The sequence below is a fragment of the Antechinus flavipes genome, chromosome 3 (genome assembly GCF_016432865.1).
Source record: "Antechinus flavipes isolate AdamAnt ecotype Samford, QLD, Australia chromosome 3, AdamAnt_v2, whole genome shotgun sequence".
Classification (NCBI taxonomy): domain Eukaryota; kingdom Metazoa; phylum Chordata; class Mammalia; order Dasyuromorphia; family Dasyuridae; genus Antechinus; species Antechinus flavipes.
The window spans coordinates 204287483-204310798 of NC_067400.1; the positions used below are offsets into that span (position 1 = coordinate 204287483).

The 23316-nt window shown below is 33.6% G+C and overlaps 1 protein-coding gene across 4 annotated transcripts in view; it reads right to left on the bottom strand.

Annotated features, from left to right (window-relative positions):
• Positions 1–432: 432 nt before the first annotated feature.
• CA5B (carbonic anhydrase 5B) overlaps positions 433–23316 on the bottom strand; it is a 52470-nt gene continuing 29586 nt past the window's right edge. The window contains exons 3-8 of one of the 4 annotated variants that reach the window (XM_051984462.1): positions 15174–15292; positions 13233–13328; positions 13042–13104; positions 4195–4350; positions 3980–4036; positions 2584–2672 (exon numbers count right to left, since the gene is read on the bottom strand). In XM_051984462.1, the coding sequence (XP_051840422.1) occupies positions 3998–4036; positions 4195–4350; positions 13042–13104; positions 13233–13328; positions 15174–15292 (473 nt within the window). In that variant the 3' untranslated portion in view covers positions 2584–2672; positions 3980–3997. Of the gene's footprint in view, positions 2673–3979; positions 4037–4194; positions 4351–13041; positions 13105–13232; positions 13329–15173; positions 15293–23316 lie in introns of all 4 variants that reach the window. The other 3 variants (XM_051984460.1, XM_051984461.1, XM_051984463.1) reach the window with 3 other exon arrangements.

Genomic DNA, 23316 nt, shown 5'->3' on the forward strand with positions numbered 1-23316 from the left:
AAAGAGGGAGAACAATTAGAAAGTTTTGTGCTAGTCCACTTGAGAAGGGATGAGAATCTGAATTAAGGTAATAGCTCTATGAGCAAAGAAAAGAAAATGTATAGAATGTATTATGAAGATAGAAACAATATCTGATGATATTTTCCATATATCGAATAAGTGGGAGTAAAGGGTCAAGGTTTACACCGAAGTTAAAAACACATATGACTGGGAAGAAGGTGATATGCTCCACAGCAATAGGAATGTTCAAAAGAGAGAAAGGTGGAAGGAAAGATGATGACTTCTACCTTAGAGGTATGAAAGGCCAATAGGACTTCCAATATGAGATGGGCAAAAGGGAGTTGAAAGAAAGTTATTTATTTGGGGGAGCATCAATATGTATATTCAAGTCTTCTTATATGAGGGCAAGTGAAAAACTGCGCATGAAAACAGTTATAAATACCAAGGATTATAACTTTATTTTCCAACAATGACTTATAAGGAAACTAGATGTAGGAAAATAATTCTTCAATTATTGCCTAAAGCTGACATCTGACTGAATATTTAGATTACTGTGACTATTCACAATAACAAAGCAATTACAACTAAGCTTGCTGAAAATTTAATCACCTTAAGCAGAAAAAAAAAATATCATGTTCTTTGTCTATTATCACTGGCAATAAAAAAGTATTTGTTTTTAACCATTCAGTGGAAAATATTCCTCAAAGATATCTGAAAATGTTCTAAGAAAGCTTAATCACTTTTCTCACTATATTTTTTCACTTAATATTACTAAGTAAAAAATATAAATCACCTAATATATTCCCATAAGCCACTATTATACTAAATAATTATATTTTCTGAATTCCAGTCAGATTTAAACATATGGGATACAATAAAATTATGTCATTCTATATAAAATAGATCAGAATTATACTTAGAGTAGAATGTTAGCATCAAACTTCTAGTATAAAAGAGTAAAATTATTTTGATTTCCCACCAAAAAAGGCAGAATTTAAATAAGAAAAAGAGAAAGGTAAAAAAGCACAAAGATTTTGGAGACCAATCAGCAAATAACTTTGTAGTATTCTGGTTGGTTTTCTGGAGATCTCTGGACCAGCCTTTGTTTCAGCAAAGTAATCACCATGAGAATAGCCAGGTGTTAAAGTCTAAATTATTTATCTCTTTCACAATCTAGTTTCCTTGCCTGGAGCCTAGGCCAGCTTTCTTGAGGTTCTATGGAATGTGTCTTGGTTTCTGTGGGGGAGGTAGGAGGACCACCACCATGGTCTCTGTCTTGGAAGTAAGTATGTCTCAGTCCGAGGGCTTATGCTCTAGCTTCCAGTCTTCTGTCTTCTCTGAGTCTGTCTCTGGCTTAGACAGGCCTTGGTTTCAGTGGAGAAATGAAGGAGGACAGACTTGCCACCACGGTGGTGTGAGATGAAATGAATGAATCTGGCTGAGTTTGTCCCAGCTTATATACTCTATTATAATTATATCATCGTAGGTGTGAATCTTGTAGAATAGGTGTCAAAGTCAAAGAACTATATTAAGTACTAAGTACATGTTCTGAACTAGAGAACTATTAATCACCATGCTAAACTAGATAACCATTGTCTTATCAATTCCACTGACTTAACACCTTGTAAGATTCCTTGTTTCAAGTACCGAGTTCTACCCATAACATAAACTTAAGTGGAAAAAAATCAAAACACTATCAAATACTTCTAAAATAGCAATTAAATTTGAAGTTATTATTTTGAGTGTCTCTAGAGTATGAAGCATTGCATACCAAATCATCTAATTTAACCAGGTTTAAAATGCTTTTCATCTTTCATCAAAGATTGTAACATTTCATCATATAATTGGGAAAAATTGTGATTTGCCCAGACCATCAATGATGCAAAATATATGCTGTATGACATTATACCAGTTTTCTAACTCTGCTGTTTTTACTCTATGGAAAGTAAATATACACGATCATAAATTAATAACAATAATATGACCTATACAATTCTGATTAAAATTGAAATCTTTTCCCCTTTCAATTTCATATCTACTCAATGCAAAAATCAACTTAGTTTATAACTTACACATTTTTTTCTATGAGGCTTGATCTTTTATAGTTACAAACTTTTATCATGTTTTTAAAGTTGATTAAATAACCTTTATATGCTTAGTTGAAAATGTACTTTTATTTTCTTTTTAATCTGAAAGTAATTTTATAAATAAAGTAGTAAAATTCTCTGAGAAAGTTTAATCAAGTTACAGACAAGATAACTGGTGAAGGCATGTTAATAGTCTGTGACATTTAATATTTAAACATTTAATGTCATTAAACATTTAATGACATTAAATGTTTCATGTTTAATCCTCCCTAAAAGCAATAGCTAATAATCTTTTAAAATATAAGTAATACATATTCAGATATAATTCCTAAGACAAATCCCTTTAAAATTATAGCAAAAGCCCAGAAATAGATCACATACTGAAATAAAATGTAATCTTGCTATCTATGGAGTAACATGGTGGGTTTGTTGTTTGCCTCCCTTCTGCAGATTCAATATATGGTCATGATGAAAGGAGGAACGAACTGTTCTATTCATCAGTGGCTGAAGTGGACGAAAGTTGTCAACCATCCTCTTTTCTTTCTCTCCAGCAGAAGTAAAAAGTAGCATACGAAATGCCTCAAGCTAAGAATTAGAAAATATAAATATTTTCAGGAGAAAAAAATATTTTTTAGAGAATACAACAGTTGGCAATTCAGAAATAGATACAGAGCAAAACACAAATGTAGGAAAAACAATACATTTTAGCCAACTAATATAGGATATGCAGAAAGAAAAAATGTTAATCATTAATGGTTAATCATTATCACCAAATAAATTCATGTACTTATACTTATTTCTTTTCTTTTTGTGTGTGGCTATACATTTTGCAGTGAAATAATATCATACAAAAATTCATGTGCAATCAGACAGGCCAGTAGATTGGATGCTTTGCACTCTGAAAAGACATTGTATTAAGCAATCCTACATAGGAATACATGACTTTGAAGGCATTAGAAAGGAAAAAAATGCTTTTGAAAGATTGTGTACTTCAACAAAAACAGGCTCATCCCACTTGCTGGTAGAACAATTTGTATAAAGCAATAAGTATCTCTGCCAAAAGCTTTCATTCAAATCAACCATTTGTCTTAAGGGGCATAACAACAAACAGACAAACTCTGAAATTGATAGCTTTATCTAAAAAACAAACACTGCTCATATAATTTTTAGTTACTGATCTCTTTAGACAGCGAATTTGCAATTATCATATGGAATGTTGGTTTCATATATGAATCTTAAAAAATTTGTGAGGTCAGATTTAGTGTCCATCTAACTCAGGACTTTCTCTCTAAAAGATACCAAGATTTTTGTGGCATAGTATTATAGACATCAATCTCAAAAACTGAGAAATATATCCAAACATTTCAACCTCTTTTTTTTACATGTAAAACATATTTTCATATTAGTTACATTACAAAAAAGCCAAAACAAATTAAGCAAGAAAATAATACTTGACTTTACACTCAGAATTCATCAGTTCTCTCTCTAGAGTAGTATTTTTCATAAATCCTTTGCAATTAAGAATATTTGCGGCAGCCCTCTTTGTAGTGGCCAGAAACTGGAAACTGAGTGGATGCCCATCAATTAGAGCATGGCTGAATAAATTGTGGTATGTGAATATTATGGAATATTATTATTCTGTAAGAAATGACCAGAAAGATGATTTCAGAAAGGCCCTGAGCAAGTCACTTGAGTTCTGCTTGTATCAGTTTCCTCAACTGTAAAACTGGGAAAATAATAGCATTTACCTCACAAAGTTGTGAGAATCAAATGCTTAGAGCAATGCCTGGGACGCAATAGGCACTATATAGAAACTTATTTCCTTCCTTCTATCCCGGTAAATGTCTACATTTTTAGCTCTCCTCAATTAAAAAATATACTAAAAGCCTTACACAATTTCTTGTTTTACTTCATCTGTGCAGCATTAGTATGAAGTGATTAGCTTCTTTCTAAAATGAAAGTGAATAATACTTAGAACAATATATGAGTGCATTTAAGAAACCATTTCTAAAGAGTAATAATGTTTTTAAAAATGATACTATATTTCACTCTATTTTATACTGGTGATTCTGAATTTTCTTTTAAAAAGAAGGGTGAAAAAACTTACCTGATTATGATCAACCTCAATTGGTTGTTTCTTAATGATCCAAGTGACAGATTCTGAAAGTGGTGGAGTGGTCAAAGATCCTGAATAGGTCCAAAAATCTGGGCAGGCTGGCATAAGACAGGCAGGATCAAATGTTCCAAATTCAATAAGAGAATCCTGAACAAAATAATCATATATATTGGATCAACAGTTTAATACCAAAACATTCAGGGAAATTTAGACTTTCATTAAAGTAGTGATCTAGATCTTCATGATCTAGAAACATATTCTAAGTACTCCTTTAATATTCAGGCTGATCATTGAATTGATTTCATGGGAGGAGCTTCAACTTTTCAGTGAATACACAAGTACCAATTATAAATCAGATGATCTTGACTTTTAAAAAATTTCAGGGATGCTTTCTGTCATTAAAACTATAACTTCTCAATGGATCACTGCTCCCACAGTTGTTCTTGTTGTTCAATTGTTGAATAAAATTTATCCCAAGTTCCTCTAATAAAGGCCTCATTTCTCAAATACATAAATATCTGGGTCAAATTTATAAAAAGCCATTATCCAATTGATAAACTGTTAAAAAATATGAAAGGAAGTTTTCAGAAGAAATCAAAGTTATCTTTAGTCATATGAAAAAATATTTTAGATGTATTGAATAGAGAAATGCAATTTTAAGTAACACCCCACATCTATCAGATTGGCTAATATGAAAGAAATGGAAAAGGACAAGTGTTAGAGAGATATGGAAAAACTGGGACACTAATTTACTGTTGGGTGAATTGTGAATGGATCCAACCATCTTGGAGAGTAATTTGGAACTATACCCAAAGGCCTATAAAACTTCTGCAAATTCTTTGACTAACAATACCACTCTTGGGTCTGTATCTCAAAGAAATCAAAGGAAGTGGGAAAAGACCTAAATATATAAAAATATAGCAACTCTTTTTTTTTGTGATGGCAAAGAATTAAAATTGAGGGGATGCTCATTAATTGGAGAATGGCTGAACATGTCATATACCATTGTGATGAGATACTATTATGCCATAAAAATACTAAGTAGGATGATCTCAGAAAAAACTGGGAAGATTTATAAGAACTCATATAAAGTAAAGTGAGCTGAACCAGAGGACAGCTTAACAGTAAGAGCAATATTGCATGATGATCAGTTGTGAAGAATTTAGCTACTCTGATCAATACAATGATCCAAGACAATTCTGAAGGACTTAGGATGAAAAATGCAATCCTCCTCCAGAGAAAGAACTGATGGATACTGAATGGGATATCAATACATACTTTTTAAATTTTATTTTTCTTGTTTTTTTTTTAATTTGATCTGTGTTTTCTTTTGAAGAATGACTAATGTGAGATATATGTGTGTGTGTGTGTGTGTGTGTGTGTGTGTGTGTGTGTGTGTATGTGTATGTATTGGAAGTACTATATGCACTGAAGAAGTTATAAAATTTAGATAAACTATGGTTTCCACTTTCATGGAGCTTATGGGCCAGAAGAATAATAATATACAAAGATGAGTATAACAAAATATTAAAATAGCATTAAACAGCTATAAAACAAAGTGCTATGCTATAATATAGTAAAACCACATCCCAAAAGTCTTAGTGCCATTTTGAGCTTTAATAATGTAAGAGATATGTTTTCAGAACGTGATTAATACACAAATATGTTTTTCTTGACTTCAAATCTATAACAAGTATATTTATTGCTTTCTCAGTTAGTGGAGGTGGGATGAAGGGAAGGCAGAAAACTTGGGAATGAAAATCAAATAAAATTGAATTTTAAAAAGCAGAAGTATAAATACTATAAATTTACAAAAAACTCAAAGGTTAATTATTTAGCCTTTTAAAATACTGATGTGTTTGTTATTAAAATTCAACATTAAAAAACATTTCATGTTATATCTAATTTTCCTCATTGATTTTCAAACTTTGTAAAAATTTTCACTGGATTCTGCTCAGAGACTGAAAGAATTGCATATATAATGTTGGGTTTAAGATCATCCAAAAGGTTTGGATAAATACATGACACTTTGACACCATCACACAAAGTCAATGTAGATAAACAAAAGAACCTCCTTTAACAATCTAACAGTCTTAGAAAGTGTCATTCAAAAACTGGTGAATATACAGGTGCACTCTCTTGTTAACGTTTTATATTTACTATTCAAAATTCACAAAACTATAAAAGAAATTCAAGTGATTAAACTTTAAAATTTTGTTTTCTGTAAGTTTGTATAATTTATACTTATGTAGTTATTAAAACTTAAAACTGCACTAAGACTTTTGGGTCACCCTGTATTAATGAACTGTGATTCTATGTTGTTAATTAATATAGTAACTATTATGTATCAGGCACTGGGTTAAACACTCTATAAGTGTTATTTTATTTGTTCTTCATAACAATCCTAGGAGATTATCTCTGATAAATAAAGAAAGTGAAGCAAACAAGGGTTATAAGTGACTTGCCAAACTCACACAGCTGGTTTGTATTTGAGGCTAGACTTAATTCTAATCCAGTGTGTACAAGTTAAAAAGAAAGTGCCTTATGATCATTCTCATTCTTACCAGTTTAATGTTAATTACATAGGAGTTTCTAGAATGGGTTGTGTGCTATTTTAAAAAGAGAGATGGAGTCACAGGATCCTGAAATTCCAGTTCTGCTATTTACCTTTCTATGGACTGGACAAGTCACATAAGCATAGGGTCTATTTTTGCCATTTCTGAAATAAGTGGGTCGAACTAAATGATCTCTAAGGTTCCTTTTAGTTTGTAATCTAAGATCCTACTTTTTTTTCTAGTATGAATTATTTATTTTTATATCCATCAGTAGGATTTTTTTTTTAACTGCCATTTTCTTTATTCATTTGGCTATTTTTAGAAAAAAAAAATTTAGGCAAATGATAAAGGGATAAGTAATCCAAAAGAGGCCCTTTGTCCCAACCATGGTTTCTAAGAATCAAAGGGAAAAAAATCCTGGAGAAAGAAAAAGGTGATTTCAGTTGTATCTCAAAATGAGAAACAATAAATATCCTTATTTATGCTTTGAATGACTAAACCATTTTGACTATTATAAATACCCAAATTAACTTTAAAGGACATATAAAGAAAGATATTATCCATATCCAGAGAAAGAAATAATAAATAGAAGTATGTATAGAATGATTTTATGTACATATACATATTTATTTCTAATGCAGCCATGTGGTGGGGATGAGAAAAAAAAAGATTAAAAACCCAGAAAATCTTGTAGCAAGAATATTTATATAATTGTAAAAATTTAATAAAATACTATAATTATGATGAGAATGCAGTGAGCCATTATGTTTCATCTACTCAATCTTCATAGTATCAGGAATGGATGTGTTTAAAAACTATTTTTAGTTGAACTATTCATAACAAAGTATGATTTTAATTGATTTCATTGATATCATTGGCATCATATGATATGATATCATTGAATGTTGGCCAGCTTTCAGCCAAGAGACTAGATGACTGCAATCCAAAAAGGGTAAAATTTAGAGATGAAAAATAAAGGCTGCCATCAAAATAGAAGCCCAGTGGAAAACAAGCCAAAGAGAAAGGAATTCCCTAGAAGAGAAAGAAAAGTCAACAATGCATTAAAGTGCCTACTATGTGCCAACTCGGAAAAGACATTCTCTGCTCTCAAGGAACTCACAGTCTAATGGATGAGGTAACATGCAAACCCAAGATATAGACTATATAACAATATAACAAGATATAGACAATCAACTGGAAATGGTCTTAGAGGGAAAGCACCAAGATGAAAGACTGAGAAAGTTTTTTTTTTTTGTGGAATTTTTAGTTGAGGATTGAAGGGAGTCAGAGAAGATAGGTGGGAACAAGAAGAAAGAATAGGGGAACAGCCAGTGAAAATGCTGGAAATTGGAAGATTTTTTTGTTTGAGAGACTGCAAGCAAGGAAGGAACCCAATAATACTGGGTTACAAAATACATGGACAAGAATAAAATGTAAGGAAACTGGAATGGCAGGAAGAAGCCAGGTTATAAAAGGCTTTAAAAGACAAACAAGATTTTATATTTGATCCTGGAGGTAATCTTGTTTGTCCTTCCTTCTTTAAGAGGACCATTACAACAGGAAGATGATACCCTCTTATATCTTAAATCTTAATCTCTACATATGTATGTATTTACACATATACACATATATATGTATGTATGTAGGAAAGGAAGACCCTCAAGGTTTCTAGAAGAGAGGAGAGATAAGAAAGGTGAGAAATAGAAGAAACTAAAGAAAGAACAGGACAAGAAAGGAAAGGCAAAAACAGGAAAAAGGAAAGGAAAGGAAAAGAAAAAGGAAGAGAAGGAAAGGGGAAGGAAAGGGAGAAGAAAGGAGTTCTAGTTGGAACTGCTCCCACTTCTATTTACAAAGATTCTTAAGAGTTTGTCTTTCATTCTTGAAAGTCAATGGAGGTGACTGTGGGAGGATGGAGTGGAAAACATAGTCAGACTTGAACCATAACAAGATCAGTTTGACAAACTGCACACTTTAACCAGAACTTACTTGTTATGAGCCAGAACTTGAAACAAAGGATTCTTACAAGGTGCTAAGTCAATGGAATTGATAGAAACAATGGTTGTTTAGCATGGTGCTTAACAGTTCTCTAGTTTAGTACATGTACTTAGTACTTAATATAGTTCCACAAGATTCACACTTATGATAACAGAGCACATAAGCTCCGACAAACTCGGCCAGATTCAGAACTGGAAGACAGAGACCATGGTGGTGATCCTCCTGCCTCCCCCACAAAAACCAAGACACATTCAGGAGAACCTCAAGAAGCTGGCAGAGGCAGAGAGCACAAAGGACTGGTTGCAGAAGCTCAAACTCTCAGAACCAAAGAGAGAGAGAGGTCTCTAAGAAAGCTAACCAGGCCCCAGGAAAGGAGACAAGACGATGAAAGAGATAATAAAGGTTTGGACTTTAACTCCTGACTACTCGTGATTACTGAACTGAAATGAAGGCTGCTTCCAGATGTATGGAATAGAGAGAGATAAGGTGAAGAACTTACAGGAATGTATGAATTATTTTTCTGTATTTTATTTTCATTATTTCTGTGTTTCCCTTATGATCTGTGTAATACGTGCAGGTTCATATTTACTTGAACCTTGGCCAGTTAGAAACATATTTACTTAACCTGAGCTGATGACATTTATTGGTACTTGACATTCATTAATATTTAGTCTATTAGCTGGACCACTGTCTGGTTGATGAAGTCTGAAGGCCTGACTTTCTGTTTCCTAGAAATCAGGAGATTTTGGGGAAACAGAAACCTTCCATTCCAATCTCTCCAAATAGCAACAACCAATTAGATGCCTCCCCTCCCTCCCCTTCTCAATGCTTTCTTACTTGTGATGTAATTTCTTATATAAAAGCTATGTATCTTTACTACTTCTTTAGCCCTCCTACCGCGAGCTTTCTCTTTCTTATCTTGAGATGGGATGGATCATCCTCCGGAGGTTTTCAATAAACAACTTTTCTGCCTTCTACTGAGTGATCTCTGAGTAGTCATTTTGGGTAAGGGTCTTCCACATCTCTCACACAGAGATCCCAAGAAAACCTCAACAGAGAACATTACATTTTAGAGAGAACATTACATTTACTGGTAGCAGCTGAGGAGAATAATTAGCAATCAGCATTTAGGATTAGGGAGCATCTTAAGTCTTCAGACAGAAACAAACGAGAAGTATCCTTGAAATTCTCATTCTCTGAGGCTGGATTTGGGGGACATAAAATCCTTTTGGGGTTTTCTCCAATTTGCTCATTGTTTGAAAAAACAAGATTTATATACTCTTTGGGGTTCCAAAGTACTTTTCATACAAATATTGGACTTTTTGTTATCCATCTTCTTACAGAAGTAAATGACTTAACTGTGAATACAGAGCTAGTAAGTAATTATGACGATGTGATTTAAATTTGGGATTTCCTGACTCCAAATGCAACATCCTAGCCACTCTCCTATATTGCTTCTCATGTACAATAATCTTAGTGCTTAGAACAGGTTTGAGCTATCAAGTATAGACATTTCCCCAGGATTTGAGATGATTCTGAGCCTATAAACAGATGCTTGGGACCATTTCTGCCATAGGAGATAGGTACTACAATAGTTAGAATATTGGCCTTGGAGTCTGGAAGTTTTGAATTCATTTCCTGCCTTAGATACGTGCTAGTTATGTTTTTGTTTTTCAAGAAGAAAATAGAAACAGATGGGGTAATTGGTCCACTGAGTTCCTTTGTTATAATCCAGATTTGTAACAACCCAAAACAGAACCACCCATCTAGAACAAGGAAATTTTAAAACTTTCCTATCATTTCTTTAACATTATAGGATAGAACCTATACAAATTTAAAGCAGGGGAAAATAAATAAGTTAACTTACTAACTCCTCAAAACCTATTAGCTATGAAAAAATTATTTCAATATCAATTTCAACTTCAGTCAGTGATATCTGACTTGTCATAAAAATGATTATTCACTGGTTATGATATTTGATGAGGACATACTATTATAAAATTAATGTAAAATGTAAAACTAGTTTATTCAAATATTTAAATATCTATTTTTGCTTATTTTATCATTCAATATTTAGTAATACTGAAGAATCCTGTCATGACTCATCATACCATGGATTAGTTATAATAAGGACCAATTCATATCCCCATTTTTTGTACTTAAATGGATATTATGAAGAAAAGGTACACATACATATCCTCAAACATAAACTCAGAATCTATGAGTTTAAAAATATATAATAAGAAAAAAACAATACAAGTGTCTAAGCTGGAGGGAGAAAAGATGATGTGTGTGTGTGTGTGTGTGTGTGTGTGTGTGTGTGTGTGTGTGTGTAAGCATGCATGTATATATATTTCTATGTATATGTGTGTGTGTTTTTAAGAATTTGTTTTAAAAGGGAAAAAAGATCCACACATTAGGTAGCCAAGTGAATAATCTCACTCAGACTGAAATCAAGGCAAAATAAAGACTTTTAACAAAGCCAGCCAAATAATTCTGGTTCGGAAGTAAATTATTTATTAAAGCACACAGAGGAAAGAGAGAGAGAGCAAAACTAAGGTAAATTAGAACAAAAAGTGAAAGGAAGAAAACAACTAGACTCTCTGTACTTAATTTAATTATAAAATCATATTCACATTTATATTCACTCCCTCCAATAAAGAAATTATGGTTATATTGTGAATTTTAAGGAGCAGAGAGTTGCTCAAGTATTAATAGGAGAAGTACATTTATCTTCTCAGACACAGTTTGGGGGGTTAAAATGTATTTAAAATAAAGACAATACAATTATCTGAATTGGAGGGAGAAAAGATGGTAGGAAAGTATGTTGCTGTCATGACTATTTACTACAAAGATAAAAAAGGAGAAAGGAGAGGGCTATTTTCCTGCGTCAAAATTAATTACCTTAGACAATCACCAAAATGTCATCAAGTGATGGCAGTTCAGACCAAACACCATTTAGGCCTTGATTAACTCAGGTCTAATGTAAATGGCAAACATTTCTGTTTTGGCCAGAAACCCTGGGAATCTTCCTCTTCCAGACTTTCTTTTACTAGGCAAAAGAGATTATTTTCTACCTCATTTCTTACTTAGCCTTAATTATTTTGGGGTCTTGCCTCTTGTCTCAGCCAAATTGAGACCTGTTAAGGACCTTAGCTTAAAAAGGCCAAGGTCTCCCACTTGTGTCCAGAGCCATCTCCACTCTTCCTGATCTATATCTGCTACTGGACTCAGGTGACTTTGGAGGGGAAAGTGACCTTGCACAGCCTTCCTTCATTTAAATCAATTCACTAGCAATTCATGGCATCACCTCCCTGATGTCATGGTCCTCTTTGAGATAGAAGGAAAAACAACAAGTTAGTTAACTGCTTTTTGCTATGGTTTCAAAACAACCATTATTATACCAAAAAAGTTGAAGATAAATTATAATTCAAATGACTGGGGAATGGCGAAACAAATTGTGCTATATAAATGTAATAAAACATTACTGACCTATAAGGAATGACAAATGTGACGGATTCAGAGAAATATGGCATGAATAAAGTGAAGAAATCAGTCAAGAATTATATATGCTATGGCATTTAAGAGTGACTAGGTGGTACAGTGGTTAGAATGCTGGACCTGGATTCAGGAAGACTATTTTTCTGAGTTCAAATTTGGTCTCAGACACTAGGTGTGTGACAAATCACTCAACCCTGTCTACTTCAGTTTACTCATCTGTAGAAATGAGCTGGTGAAGGAAATGGCAATTCATTCCAGTATTTTTGCCAAGAAAAACCCAAAAGTGTCAGGCACAACTAAAACAACTGAACAACAAAGAACATCCTGTGACAAAAAAAAAAAAAAAAAAAAAAAAAATTAAACATTTCTTTTCCTCATAAGACAAAAGACTACATTATACAGTTCTGCTTTGCTTTTTTTATGGAAATTGACCACTATGTGTATTGGAGAAAGAAATGGCAAATCATTCCAATATTTTTGCCAAGAGTCCCAAAAAGTCAGACATGAGTAAACTAAACAACAACCACAACCAATGAGTAACTCATGTCCAGATATATTAAGAAAAATATTATACCTAGAAACATGACATAGAAAAGACCTGCTAAAGCAAAGTTTTAGCTACTTCCTTAAATATTATGAAATTATATTTTGGTTTTCAGAAGCAATATTCATTAGAAAATCTGAAAACATTTATGTTTTTTAAATAAAAACTGCCTAACTATAACTATATATTGTGACCACCACAAAACACTAAATATTTAAGTAGTCTCAAAATTTTAAATATTACCTTATGCTTGATTGCTGGCAAGGCATCTACTAATTTCTGTAGTTCTTTATGATGTACACCTAGCTAAAGAATGATAAAAAAAATAATTAAACTATAGCAAAAAATAAACCTAAGCTATCCTTAAATAATGGTTTCGAAAAATAATTATATTCAATAGTTGAACAAGTAATTTCAGTTGAGTAAGACTGTACCTTCAAAAATACTCCTATTACAGCCAGTCCATTTTCCTCCATTGCAGCATCTTCAAAACTTTTATATTTAACTGCATTCCAATGTACTAAATGTAGCTGAAATACCATTGAAGGTTTAGTACATGAAAATTGGATGAAAATAAGCCAGAGAAATGAAATCTAAAGATCCTATTTGAATATATTTTTCCAGACCCTAACAGAATATTTAATCTTTCTAACGTATAGGACTGACAATGTCATCTCCTATTCAAAAACCTGTGGTGACCCCATGAAGATGAAATAAAAATTATTCTGCATAGCCTTTTAATGCTATCTTTCTACTCCATCAATATATATTTGCAGGGCATTTTAAAGCAGTCCTCTATCAAGAAACATATTATAATTCCAATTTGTATAAGTTGTTACACATGGATGTGTAAGTGAACTTGGATATCTTGACCTTCTATTGGACCTTGGTCTCTTCATATATAAAATGAGGAGTTTACCATAAATTATATGATCTCAAGATCCTCTCCTTATGAGTTTCATGAAATTACTGTGGCGATATGGAAATATAGTGTATATGTGTATGTATGTATAGTTATATAGAGATATGTTATACATAGATATATAGAAAACTATAAATCTCTAGACACATTGACATTATTATATATTGATGTATCATTATATATATATTGATATATCTAGATTTATATAGAAAGATAGATGCATATATACTTATGTAACATATTAATATATAATTTATAGTTACATAAAGATTTATATAATGAGATATGTGACATATAGCTATATATCTATAAATTTATATATCTTTTGATCTGTATAATTTTCTATGACATATCACCATATATAGTTATATATCGATTGACATCTATATTGAAATCTATATATAATTATATAAATACATAAATATAATTTATATTCATATAATCATATATAATTATATTTATATAATTTACATAAATATATAATAAGATTGATATATAAAATTATATTTCTTTATGTGTATACATCTATATATAATTCTATTTCTTTATATGTATACATATATACACAGATGTGCATGTATACACCGCATGTATATACACACTTACATATATGTATATTTGTGCAGCTGGTCTACTTCCCTTAAAAAATTCTCTGAAGGGGAAAAGGGGAAAGGAAGGAGCTATACCTGTGAAAGAAATAGTAACTTCTCTTTGCATAGATCTTTAAAAAGGATCCCTTGTAAATAATGAGGATCTCTCTTTATTAAGATGACCTGTGTACTTGCTTCACGTCTACTTCTTTAGCTTCATTTTTCAAAAGGTTATATATCCTAGAAGGCAGGAAAAGTTCAGTTCTGATACTACGTAGCATTAGGCAAGTAATTCAAATGTATCAATAAAATATTTAAAAATATAACTACTGCATATAGAAAAGGCCTACTGTGGCAAAAATCTCAGCCATTTTCTTAACACAAACATAAAATTATATTTTAATCTTCCAAGGCAACCTTTATTAGAGAACCTGAAAACATTTAGCTTTTTTAAAAATAGTAATTGATTAATTACAACTATAAACGTCTAGATAGCACAGTAGATAGAATACTATCTGGATTTGGGAAGACTCATCTTCCTGAATTCAAATTTGGCCTTAGAAAGTTGCCAGCTGTGTGACCCTGGACAAGTCATTTAAACCTGTTTGCCTCATTTTCCTCATTTGTAAAATAAGAAAGAAATGGAAAACAATTCTAGTAGCTTTGCTAAGAAAACCCTCAAATGGGCTTATGAAAAACTCAGAAATAATTGAAAATGACTCAACAACAAAAAATGAACAACAAACACTTTATGACCAACACCAAAACATTTAATATTTCAAGTCTTCATTTTTTACATTTCTAAAATTCTATAACATCAAAATTGTGTTTTGTTTTAAAGTATATTGTAATAAAGTACATACCTCAGCTGGATAACATTTACTGTCAACAGTATGTTCTGAACCCCAGTCATTTATTGCTCCCCAGTGAAAATGGAACTGCTTTAACCGATAATTGTTTTCCAGGGGTCCTCCCCTAATCACTAAAATAACATATAGAAATAATTCAGAAGCTTTGTTAGTCATTCATTCAGGTAAATGCAGCTGAACCTTTAAATTAAGCAAATATTAAACACCTACTCTGCAAGATACTGTGTCCAACTTTAGGGATTCAAAGACAAAAACAAATTCTACCTTTAAGGAACTTATGGAGCAATTCAACATAAATACTGAGAAATTTAATATAGGGTAAAGGAGTTAAAAAGGCAAAGAAAAGAACAAAGAGCTTGAGGAATATCTTCTAAAATAACTGGGGGGGAAGAAGGGAGGTAATGAGAAGAATTAAGGAAAGCTTCATAGCAGAGGTTATTAGATATTTGAGGAAGTGAATTCCAGGGAAGAGGGACAGCTAAAGCACACAGGAAAGAAATGGAAATCACTTATTTGATCCATCACAAGTAGATAGTCCAGTTTGCCTGGAGCTAAAGTACATGAAAATGAATAATGTAGGATAAAGCTGGGAAAGTGAGCTAAAGCCAGATTATAAAAGGCTTTAAATTTTGAGTTGAAAAGTTTTATATTTTATTCTAGAAGAAACAGGGAACCACTGAAGACTTGAGTAGGAGAATGACATAGAGCTATGACTTACGTAGATTATTTTTACATCTGTGTGAAGGAAGAAGGTGGAATCAGGAAGACCAAATAAGAAGCCATTACAATAGTCTAGATGATAAGTGGTAACTAAGCTCTGAAAGTGAATGGCAGTGATGAATAAGTGATAGATGGGAGAAATGGTGTAGTAGGACTTAGCAAATGATCACATATGGAGGTGGGGAAAAGAAAACAATTTAAGATGACTGAGGTTATAAATCTGAATGCCTGGAAGGTTGGTGATACCCTGAAAGATCAAGATGTTTGCAAAAAGGGGGAGATTTGGGAGAAAGAGCTTGGTTTGGGTATGCTGAGTTATAATGTCCAGACTAGCTCCCTGGAGGGCCTCAGGATCAGTCAGAGTCAGGATCAGTCAAAGTCCTTGGTCTTTAGGAGGAGAAGTGAAGGAGGCAGACAAGCTGTCACGTGGCTTGCCAAAAATGATTGCTGGACTCTGGAGTCTGGAGCCTGAAGTCCTCTCTCCTCAGTGTGCTGTGGCACAGAGGCTCTGACTCTTTCTCTCAGCTCTCCAATCCTTACCTCTGATTACCTCATCATTCAGCTAGTACCAATTGTGAGGAGAGCCATCACATCACTATATATTTATAGAACCATTATCACATCTTGAGTAGGTCATTAGTCTCAAGTGCTCTGCTGTCTTGGATTCAAATATACCTTTTCAGAGTTACAGGGCTGAAAGTCAATGTCAAGTCATTCAGGTAGAACTACTCGAGGAAGTGGAGAAGATATGTTTGGGAGGCAAGACACATGTTATGATTTGGTCCCCAAACCAAACCAGAATATTCTCTGAGGGAGAATGGGGAGTGAAGAAAATAGAATATGCCTTGTGTATTGCTGGTGACCTTTCATTTCTGAAGAAAACCAATGACATGAATGAGTAATGTCATAACTTGTACATGAAATGTATTTAAGTGGAGTAGAATTGCACAGTCATCAATCTCATCCTATCTTCCAGAGTCATCAAAGTCCAGTGATAAGACAAAAATCAGCACAACTTGCAATGGCCCAGAATGCAAGTGCTTCCACAGAGCTTACTTTAGCCCCGTTCATGGGGCTACAAGATATTCTTATCTGCCCATTTCACAGTGCTTGGAGTAGGCATTTCCCTAACTCACCAATGGGTTTGAAGCCTCTTAACTACCCCCAATCTGATTTTAGTTAGAAAAAGAAGGAGTATTTGATTGGGCAAATAAAATCTTAGTATCATGGGAAATTTTGAACTCATAGTGCCCCTGAACAGACTGAGAAAATATGAAAGCAGGAGATGAAGAGATGAAGAGACCTACAAGAAGGGAAGGAAGGAAACGATTCAGTGAAGATGGCTAATCTGCTATATGGGCTATTAGTTGGAGCTGAGTTCAAGGAGGATAATAAAGCACACCATATCTACTAAACTGTAAATTGCAACTAATGTCAAGTCAGTTGTAAAGCTTTTATTAAATGCCTGATATATGCCAAGTACTGTGCTAATTTCTGGGGATACAAAGAAAGGGGAAAAAAACAACAAACCCAACAATATCTGCTCTAAAAGAGCACAGAGCCTGAGGAGACAACAAATGATATATTAGCATAAATTAGAGATAATTGGAGAGAAGGCACTAAGGTAAAGGAGAGTAGGGAAAGGCTTTTCAAAGAAAGTGAGATTTTACTAGAGATCTGAAGGAAATCAGGGAAGTCAAGAAGTAGAAATAAAGAAAAAGAATGTTTTTGGTAGAGTTCTATGAAGAACAAGCAAGGATGCCAGCATTACTGGATCACAGAATATGTAGTAGGGAGTCAGGTATAATAGAAAAGAAGGAGGTTTTTATAACCTCTTTATAACCTCTTGGCTTTAAAATCCAAATAATAGATTTTTATATTTAGTCTTGGAAGTAATAAGGGAATCATGATTGAATAAGAGGGTAACAAACTTGTCCTATAGATATCTATTGTTCTATTTATAGATAGATCAATTTGACTGCTGAATGAAGGATGGACTAGAGTAGGGAAGAAAACTGAGACAGAGACCAATTAGAAAACTATTGCAAAATTCAGATATGTGGTAATGAAGCCCTGTACCAAATAGTAGCTGTGTCAGAAGAGAGAAGGGGGTATTTATGCAATATATTACAAATGCAGAAATGGCATGATTTGGCAACTGATTAGATATGAGAGGTGAGAGAAAGAAATTGAGGATGACACTTGATTTGCAATACAACCTTGGTGACTCGGAGGATGGTATCTTTGATAGTAACAGGAATTTAAAAGAGGAGAAGGTTCAAGAGGAAAAAAGAGTTTAATTTTGGACATGTTGAATTTAAGATTTTTATGAGACATCTAGTTTGAGATATCCAATAGGCAACTGGAGATGTGAGAGTGAAGTTTAGGAAAGAGATGAGAGCTGGACAAATAATTCTCAAAATCTTCTGTATAGAAATGATATTTGAATCCATGAGAATTTGATGAGATCATCAAACTAAATAGTGGGAGAAAAAGGGCTAGGATAGAGTTTTGCAGTTAATGAGTAAGACCTAGATGAAGATCCAGCAAATGAGTCTGAGAAGAAAGGGCTACAGACTTGGAGGAAATGCCCCAGACATGGGGATAGAATGGCTTTCTAAAAGTCTTTTTATCTTTGAAGTTCACCCAATATCTAGCACAGTGAAGAAATTTTAAAAAAAATTCTTATTAAATTGAATTGCTGAATGGTGATAACTATAAAGATGTAAATGATATTATCTATGGTAATATTAAGTCAGTTAACCCATGGCTGTACTGGGGAAAAATAGCAATGCAAATGGTAGTAATCTTTGTCTAAAGGTTTAGATATTCACACTACTCTTAACCCCAATTGCCTTAGAAAAAAAAATCACATTATTTTGCAATATCATTTCCTTATACTATGTAAAGATTCACCTCAACTAAAAAAATTAAATTTCCTTATTTAACCTATTACCTCAACAGTATGTTCTCTATAACAATGAATAATATTATTTCTTAAATTAATACAAATTATCATTGGCTTATTCTACCTTCTTCTTTGGTGAGAAAAGATCTTTAGAATCCTAATGATAACTCACTGGAATTGGTAGAAACAATGCTTGAGTTTACACCTTTGAGAATTCACACATTGTCTCACACATTGGAGTTCATAAGTAAGGGAGATATGCAGTTAACTTTGTAACTTTGTGAATTCACACCTCCCATAATCCCACTCTCCGAGGAGGAGTCAACTTCTGAGTTCCACCTCTAAAAGAGGATAAAAAAGGGCTGAGTTAGTGAAGTCAGTCAGTTCAGAAGATTGACAGTCAATTGGAGATTGAGAACCAAGATTCAGAGGAAGCTGGAGGCGACAAAAGACAAGATGCAAGAACTCTTGGAACCAAGGAGGGAAAGAGGCCTCTAAAAAAGCTAACTGGGCCCAAGGAAAGAGACAAGGCTTGGAAAGAGAAAATAAACATTTGGATTTTATCAGCTAGCTGCATTTGAGGTGATTATTACACTGAACTGAAACTAAGGCTGCCTCCAGAACCTTCCCAAGAAACCTGCTCCCAGAAAACCATCATATATTATAAAAAAGAAGAACACCACAAATTTATTTTGAAGTTGGACCTGAAATGGAAGAGGATCCAAACCTCCTTTCATCTATTTCTTACTAGACTTAACCAATTCTTGGAGTAATGCCAATGTGGAGTAATATCACAAAGTTGAGAGCAAAATTTAGCCGGGCTGAACCATAGTAGATTATTCTGTGGATAAATGGGGGTTGTTCTCCTTTTTTATTTTCTTCCATGTTTTCACTCTTACACATACACATATGTTGGAATCTTTACAAACTGCTAACTCATTAGAGTTGATAGATTGATCTGATCTTACAAGAAGATGTTTTGGGCCAGAACCTGAAACAGGTACTAAGTAGAACTAATTGATACAATGCTTGTGTTCACACCTTTACTCATTGGAGTTCACAAGTATGGGAGATTCACAAAGTAAATTGTGTATAACTTTGTGAATTCACACCTCCCTTGAAGCTCTTAGGGCCAGAGAGCACTATGGGAGAAAACCCATAATCCCTCTCTCTCATATCCCACAATTCCTCTCTCTCATATAAAACAGACAGAGGCTCTCGGGGAGAGTGGAACTGAAGATTGAGAAGCTCTCTCAGAGGCACAATCAGATTCATCTTCATCTCACACCACTGTGGTAGGTGGCTGGGCTCCTGCACTTCCCCCACTGAGCCCAAGCTGGTCTGAAAGACTCGCCAGAAAGCTAGCCGAGCCCCAAGTGAAGGAGACAAGAGATTCATTCCATCTTTGTGCTGGCTGGAGGCTGAAGAAAGCAGAGGCAGAGGATGAAGGACAAAACCTTTGGATTTGGAGACATTCGGAAGGAGCTCTTGGAACCTAGCAGAGAGATAGGCCTCTAAGAATCTAGCTATCTGGGCCCAAGGAAAGAGACAAGACTTGGAAGGAGAAATAAGCATTTGTATTTTTACCAGCTGGCTGCATTTGGGGTAATTATTGATCTGAACTGATACTAAGGCTGCCTCCAGAAAACCTTCCCGAGAAAACTGCATTTCTCCCAGAGAGAACTTATTTTAAAGAAGAACAAGAACATACCCAGGAACTAAAAATTAATCATAGGATTGTAATTATAGCTGTTTAGTTGTTTTTTATTAGTGCCTGATTTTCTTGAGGAAGATACTGGAGAAGTTTGCCATTTCCTTCTCATTTTATAAATGAGGAAACTGAGTCAAACAGTGTTAAGCAATTTGCCTGGGGTTACACAGCTAGTAAGTGTCCAAGCCTAGATTTGAATTTGGGAATATGAGCCTTCCTGACTCCAAGCCCAGTACTTTATCCATTGTAACAGCTAGCTGCCCCTAGGCTTGTAATATCTAGAGCTAAAAGAGGAACAAAGAGATCATTTAATACAATCCCTTTCATTTTACAGTAAGGAAACTGAAGTCTAGAGAGTAAGCAGCAGAAACAGTACTACATACACTCAATGCTTTTTCCATTTTTATTAATGGGTTTTATGCAGCTAAGAAGTCAAATCAATATTTTAATGGAACTGTGATTTTAGTGATTTGGTTAGTATTTAAATATCTCTCTTGAGTGTTTCATTTAACTTTTATTCTCACTAGGTAACTGTCTCACCTCCTTTTCTACCCATTTATTTCCATTTACACAATTTCTTGAGCTCCATCCCCAAGAAGATGAATGCTTACTAAATACATATGATGATTTAACAGAAGACAGTGGTAGAAAATTATTATATACCATTTCACCCCCTTTTCTGGCATATTTCCTTCCACTTATTTAGTTATTTATAAATATTTTGTTTATGACCTCCTTAAGTAAAACAAAAACTTTTTTTCTAGATTGTTTTCTTTTTTTCCCCAAACGCTTTTCTCTACGTGAGAATTTTATTTTCCAACTGCTGATGTTGTTCATATACCTTTTTCTCTGAATATTTTTCTTTCTTTTAGAAAAATGTGGAGAAAAGGATGGACAAATAAAACAGGAAACACAGGATAGACACTGAAATATGGAAGAGAAAGAAAATTATCTTTTTTAAAGAGTTAAAATAAGTAAGGAAATAATTATTAAAGCATAAAAAATAAGTTTCTTTTAAAGTAGAAAAAATAACTTCAGAACAGATAGGCTTAAGTATGATTTTGACAAATTCCTTTTACTAGCATTCTAATATGGAGGATGACTCAAGAACAAGAGACAATAACAAGCCCATACAAAGAAAGAAAGGCCATTGGGGATCTAGAGACCTCCCTAGAGAACCAACCTACCAGTGGAATTTAGAGAGATATCCTAGAGTATGCTAAAAACTGAAATCAAAATCTAATTTTAAAATACAAAAACATCTTGTCAGGTAAAATTGGAATTACTTTATAGTCCTCTCTTTATCCCCCAACCTGTTCTCTCTAAGAATGGCAACAATTTCTTAAAAGCTATTTTTTTTTCTCTTCAGTCTTCATCATCTTTACTTTTTTGTAGATTGACATTGTTTATCACCCATTCCTGTAAGGTATTTTTTCCTCAATCTGTTTCCATTGCTCTTTTTTGGTTCTCTTCCTAAGAATATAACTGCTCATTCTTCCTTCTTTCTCTCTTTTCCAACCACTCCACCAGAGTGTGGGTTACTAATGTTCAGACCTCTTCTCTTTACAGTTTTTCCCTTGATTGCTGCATTTATTTTCATGATTTCAGTTATTATCTCTCTGCAGATGATCCATACTCCCTTGATACTCCCATACTCCCATACATCAATCTCCCTTGAATGCCAGATTGGCATTTTCAAGTGACTACTGTCTTCTTAAATTCAATACTTCCAAAACAGATCTCATAATATTATATATTGTTGACTATACTACTATCCTCCCTGTCACCTAAGCTTGAAATCTCAGGATTATCCTTTGACTCTTTTTTTTCTCTAGTCCTTACCCTCCATCAACAAACAAATAAATGAGAGAGAGACAAAGAGAGAGTGAGAGAGAGAGAGAGAGAGAGAGAGAGAGAGAGAGAGAGAGAGAGAGAGAGAGAAGTTGCCAGATACTATCACTTAAACTATGGCAATATATCTTGCATTCAGCTTCTCCCTTTCTTTCTCTTATTAACTCTTGTTTGACTATTATAATTGCCTCTTAACTGGTTGTCCTGACTGAGCTCTCTCCTCTCCAATCCAATCCGATTCTAGGCCAAGCACTCTATTCATTGTGTCACCTAGCTCCCTTGATTACTTACTGATGCCCAATATCCTTCCCTGAGGGATGGAAATGGGCCATATGAATGCTGCTTGAGCTTGAAAGCATCCTGAGTGGAGGAGATTCTAATGGTGGACTTCTCAGTCTGAAAGATGATAGAATCATAGAATTAGAGCTGGAAGAGACCTAGGCTATAGTATCCAATGTCCTGGTTTTTGAGCTCAGGTCTAAAGAAGTTAGGTGTCTTGCTGATTAGTTTCTTACTTGGAAAACAAAACCAGTGAATTATCTGGCAAAATGAAGCTTAATTTAACTTTGACCTTAAGTAATGCCATTTTGCTTTTAAGCAAATATATGATCATAGGATTCTTAGAATTTGCTGGCAAAACAAAAAATTTAAAAATGTTTATCTTCCCCAAACTCCTGAAACCCTGTATTCTGTTTGAACAGATGTTTCTTTCTATGATTTATTCCCTATATATGTATGTATGTATGTGTGTGTGTGTATATATATATATATATAAAATGGAAATTCTGCTCTAATTGTCTGGACCGATATCCTGCTTTAACTGTCTGTAACATATATTACCAATATTACTTGTTAAACTATGTATTTATTTTTCTGTATTCCCAATTCCTTCTTAGACCATAGCCAGTCAGAATAGAATAAGCATCTTCTTTGATTTGTAACTATGG